Source organism: Vollenhovia emeryi, unplaced genomic scaffold, assembly GCF_000949405.1.
Source record: "Vollenhovia emeryi isolate VEMERY1.0 unplaced genomic scaffold, V.emery_V1.0 DF939330.1, whole genome shotgun sequence".
Lineage (NCBI taxonomy): Eukaryota > Metazoa > Arthropoda > Insecta > Hymenoptera > Formicidae > Vollenhovia > Vollenhovia emeryi.
In genome coordinates this window covers 134,746-140,368 of record NW_011967036.1, presented here as the reverse complement: position 1 = coordinate 140,368, position 5,623 = coordinate 134,746, and the positions used below count along the sequence as shown (strand labels likewise).

Genomic DNA, 5,623 nt, shown 5'->3' with positions numbered 1-5,623 from the left:
AGCTTCTTAAGACAATACGGCTCTGTGATTGGTTAAAAACACATTAAGGGTATATCGGACTATGAATACCGGCCTGAACCTCCCATTGAATAAGCTGAAGCTTGTGAAGAGAGAGAGAGAGGGGGGGAAGATTTAAGAAGACTTTCTTTGTCTTACACCATTTTGAAATAAGAATTGACTATGAATACCGGCCTCAGTCTATATTTACTATGTCTATGGCCGCATCTCACCGCGAGCTTGAACTGGGAGGTAGGCCGGGCTGAAATAGTGATTTTTTTTATAATTAATAACTCGTTAACTATTGCGAAAATTGCAAAATGGTAAAGGACTTTTCGACTCAGTCTGATCCGCTCTATCCGTAAATAAGAGGTAAGGCGGGTATTACATAACACCCTGTATGATATAATAAGTAAACCGCTTGCTTTTAATTGTGTAAATTTTACAAGTTTTTGTAATTTTTCATCACGCATAAACAAGTATTACAGTTACACAACAAAAAGTAAAAAGACGTTTTTGTGAAAGTACATAAATTTATATATTTCCGTTATTAATAATGCAATCGCTATACGCTTATTATGTACGTAATTTCACGTATATTTGTTTACAGTGTACTTTCCCAAACGCGACTGAGAGTTGGTGTTATGAAAAATTGGGAGAACCCAGCGGTTTTAAAAAGGACGTTCTCGGAATATTGAAAAGCGCCTATCTCGGAGTATTTGCAAAGCACACGGGCTCGATTACTCACCATCTAACGCTTCTTTGCGCGATTTCTCCGTCTCGGACTCGAGCACGTCGAAGATTGCAGCACCGACGAGGAGATAGGTAAGCGTGAAGACGATTAATGATAAAGTCCGGACGTTTTGCTTCTTCATTCTCTAGTGAGCCACATGCTCACTAGCAGGGCCCCGGCCCTAATTACTTGCATCGCTCAGTGAGATACGATTTGGGTTACCGGGCCCATGACGACCCCCTTCTCTCTTCTCCTTCCGAGGTGATACTTGACGGGGGCCCCTCTCTTCCTTACCGAACGCTACAGACTTGGCACGCGGTCCCTTGTCTTCAGGATGTCTGCTTCCTTGCCGTAGCAATCGTGCAGTCGTTTTCGTTCATCTGAAACTGTCGCGTCTCCTTGTCCTATCAAAGCTAAAAAGAGGCGTCGTTGTGAAAAACGTTATCGTTCAGATGTACGGCGATTTATTAATAAAAGTCAGAAATCGACAATAAATTCCCGATAAAATAAGAATGAGAAACCGAGATGTGTGCGGTAATTGGAGCACCGAATCGATTTCATGGCAGCCGAGAGCGAGCCAATGATACGGACGAAATTTACGGAATCTGCTCCAGCAATGCTTCGCGTTATTTTTAAAGATGTGGGTCACTTAAGAATGAACCGCGAAGATTGAAATCGATTCCATTGAACACTTTTTTCCCCCCTCCATTCCCCCGAGTTCGTTCCTTCGGAATCGCTTTTCTAACTTGAAATTCAGATGCGCGACGAAAAGGTATAATCGTTCTGAGCGGCCAGGCGAGAGAGATGACCGGTTTTAAGACTCTTTTCTCATTGGCGTAGCGAGACGAATCTATTTCCTCCGATCGGGCCGGGCAAAAAATATGCTGATTTAGAAGGAAGAGATTTGGCTCACCTGCAATCTGTTCCGGGTTCTCCCTTAGGTACGACGAAGAGTTGAGCAGAATGATATGGCAGTGCTTTCGCTGCTCCCACTGCCACGTTCTCTCCATTCCTTAGCTTAGCAACTCACGCTTTCAGAGCCGACTAAACAGAAGAAAAAGATGAAATTCTGATGAGTGACGAGACACATTTCGCTTGGGAAATTGATTCCTGATAATACATTCGAGGAATATTGCCGGGCAGAATTTATTTCATCAATATTCGCCGATATTGTTTTTCACTTAGGACTTAGTATTCAATTTCCTGTCCGTCGAAAAAAAAAGCGACACTGGAATTGCGCGAGTAGAGCAAAGATTTAAAGCGTGGCAACCATATGGAAGTCATTTTCATTCGTCGCGACCGATATTAAATATATATGAGAGATAAAAATGTTCAAGATAAGCAAAATGGAAGTTACCGTAAGTACCAAGTAAGTGCCCACATGTCGGTCGGCGAGAAAATGATTGGACAAGTGATTAGAGATGTTTTGGATGTGAATTAAAGTGGATTTGGGATGTAAGAGTTTCAGACGGGCTTTTACCAGGATTAATTAACCGATCCAATTGAACTCTTTGTTATCCATTAACTTGCTAATTGCTTCCGGCTGAGCGTTATTTGAAGAAGTAATTCGATAAAATCTGTGTTAAAATTAAGAAACTTTAACAAGAACAGTATCCTTATGGTGTAAAATAATCGCTGATGATATATTATTGCAAGATATCCAGCGAGTCTCGGATTCTCCTATTTACATTGAACTTGATATATTCTACATATTAAATACATGTAATTCTAAGATTAAATAGCCACATATACACAGTAGAACAATTTGCACGAACATGAGCGATGTTTCCATCAAAGATTTACAACCCGCGGTAATTTCAGTGAGTCCAAACGCGTGTTTATTCACGAAACTGGGAACATGGACCAGCGAAATATTGTAATCGCTCATGATATGTTATCGCAAGATATTCAGCAAGTGATTTTCATGTTTACATTGAACATATTCTACATATTAAATACATATGATTCTAAGATTAGATAGCCATACATATAGCAGATAGCAGAACAATTTACGCTACGAACACGAGCGATGTTTCCATCAAAGATTACAACCTGCGGTAATTTCGGTGAGTTGAGATGCCCGTTTATTCATGAAACTGGAGGCATGGATCGGCGAAATATACATTTTACCCGCATTCGTAGCGTTCAAAATTAAACTCATCGGAATCGTGTCGATTTCAGTCCTTTATTTCCACTAATACCCTCCATATGATGCTATTTTCGATTATTACGATAAACCTTCTTTCACATATACAGTCTGTCAAGTTAAAGCGTGGTCGGCCTTATTCAGAGCTCGTAAAAGGTATCACCTTAATTTTTTTGTGAGCCGATAGAGGAATACTTTGTCTTTGATGCACTGTGAAGAAAGATTCAATTGTCGTTGATTTGTTGACAGAGAAACACGTTAAATGTCATGAGTGTCAAATACGCGTCGCGCTACGAGGCTGTGTTCCTTTGTACCCACTCGAAAGGTCCGAAAATGTCGCAATCAGCGGCTGCTAAATACTTGTGAAAGTCGAAAGCATTCGTAGGGAAGTGGATACAGCGATATAAAGTGGTAAAAGTGTCGATGATTTCCTGGGACGTGGCTCGATAGGCAAATTGAACAAAAAAGACGAAAAAAGAATAATGAATCTGTTTTTGCGGAATCCTGCTTTAATACTGCGTCAAGGACAAGCAAAATTAAAGTCAAAAGGTTTAGATATATCGTACGAAACTATCCGAACTCATCTCCTTGCTCATGACATGTAATGGCGCAATACAATGAAGAAACCTCTGTTGATCGAAAGACATGTGACAAAGCGACTCGCTTGGGCGCACGAGAACACCAATCGAGATTTTATCCCATTGAAAATGTGTGGGCATACATTAAGCAGAAGCTTCGTGGAAAACATACGTACACTTTGAAGCAGTTATAGCGAGATTTGTCGGATTTGGAGGTCCTTGCTGCTAGAATACGCGTCAATTTGGTCGAAAGCATGCCTCGGAGATGCCAGGCAATTATCGACGCCGGTGGTGACTGGACGCGTTATTAACATAATTGCATCCTTGTTCTCATCGAGTACAATGCATGCATGTATTTAAAACTTATATTTAATCAATTTTTTTATAAATTAACCCGACCACGCTCTTACTTGACAGACTGTATGTCCCATATTTTGCAAAAGTTTGTCTTATGCAAATAATTTTCAAACATAAAAAGATGGATGGGCATCCATTATTGTATTGTATAATATTTGTAGAGATTGACCAAGAATCTAGTGACAAATTCCTATCTTCGATAGTCTTATAATTATTAACACTTTGGTTCACCATCGCTATACTGGAATTTGTCACTTAATTATCATTCAATCTCTACAAATATACAATACAATAATGGATGCCCATCCATTTTTTATATGCCGCAGGTAAGGAAGCAGAATGATTTATGTACCTTAGGATACTATATATATTTTTTTTTTATTGATTCCCCTTAGGGTTACAAGGCGTTTTTGAAGGAACGTGCCCAAACCTCTTATAACACCTCTCTTTATATCCACTTCGCTATGTGGCGATCGAACGAAAAACCAACAATGTTTTTGTTTGGTTTTGAACCCGGGTCTTCGGATTACCAGACCAGCGCACAATCCTCTGCGCCACGATCGCCACTCTAATTTACTTAATATAATGCACAGATTTACTTGAAATTTGATATTTTCGTTTAAATAAATTAAATATTTACTTTAGTAAAAAAAATATTAAGTAAATCTATTTATTTAGTTAAACAAAATGAGAGAGAGAAAGAGAGAGATATGAAAAGAGAGAAAATGAAGGGAAAATATCGCAAGCATCTCTAAAGAAGAAATTTGAGATTGCTCATCATCCGTCCAATTCAAAATAAGTTTTAATAATTCCATAAGCAACGAGTCTGGCAACGTAAGTCAAATATAATAAAATCGTCTCAATTTCCCTCCTCTCTCCCTCTCTCCTTCTCTCTCTCCTTCTCACGGTTTAAATTAATGTTTGTGCGATATTCGGTTAGGGATTGGCCTGTTTTATTGAATTTTTGATAAATTGCTTCCGAAATTCCCAATCACGATGCGGGCAACATTTACGGAGCGAGCAGAGAGAAAAGGGGAGAGAAAGGAAAAAAACGTCTTCGTACACTTAACCCGTGAAAGAAAAGGTCGCAGAAATCCTTTCGTAAATCAAGGTAACGAGCGCGATTAGAATCACGGCGATTCCTTTCATAAGGGGGAGGGGAGGTCTGCTGAATACATTATTTGCGATTTAGTGTCCGGTAACGATCGATGAATGTACAAATCTGACACTCCAAAGAGAGTGGTTCGTATCTAATCCACGCGTCTAATCAAATTTTTCTGTTCCAGTTGATATGAAATAGAATACAAGACGCCCGCATAGCACGTAATATTATTAATAGTAAATCACAGTAATATTACATTTCCAATGTAATATTACAATAAAATATATCGGAAATATTGCTGTAACATTACTGATATATATATCATACTAATATTAAAATGTCCGCCCAATGAAATATTACCGAGATAATCGTAGTAATTATACTGTGATAATCACAATAATATTACTGTGATGTATCACGTAATAATACTGTAATATATCACTATAATATTACTGTAATATTGCAAGGAATTAGATTAGGAGGGTAAACCCGGATACGATAGCCTTACGGAAAAGATGGTCACAGGCTGCAAAATCTCTCCAATAATTGTTTAATAGCGCGCTTTTGTAGTCATTCTCAAAGATAATTGAAGACATTGCTGCAAGAAAGAGGCAAGTCCACATTTTATGTTTCTGAGATAAACGAAAATAACTTTCCCCCGTTTTCAAATTTTGTTTCAGAAAGTTTATTTATTTTGCATTATATTCTTC

At 38.6% G+C, this 5,623-nt stretch overlaps 1 protein-coding gene across 2 annotated transcripts in view; it reads right to left on the bottom strand.

Annotated features, from left to right (window-relative positions):
- Positions 1–1,782, bottom strand: part of LOC105558575 (two pore potassium channel protein sup-9) — an 11,713-nt gene extending 9,931 nt beyond the window's left edge. The window contains exons 1-2 of one of the 2 annotated variants that reach the window (XM_012006332.1): positions 1,644–1,782; positions 746–1,143 (exon numbers count right to left, since the gene is read on the bottom strand). In XM_012006332.1, the coding sequence (XP_011861722.1) occupies positions 746–872 (127 nt within the window). In that variant the 5' untranslated portion in view covers positions 873–1,143; positions 1,644–1,782. The remainder of the gene's footprint in view (positions 1–745; positions 1,144–1,643) is intronic. The other variant, XM_012006334.1, reaches the window with a different exon arrangement.
- Positions 1,783–5,623: the final 3,841 nt, after the last annotated feature.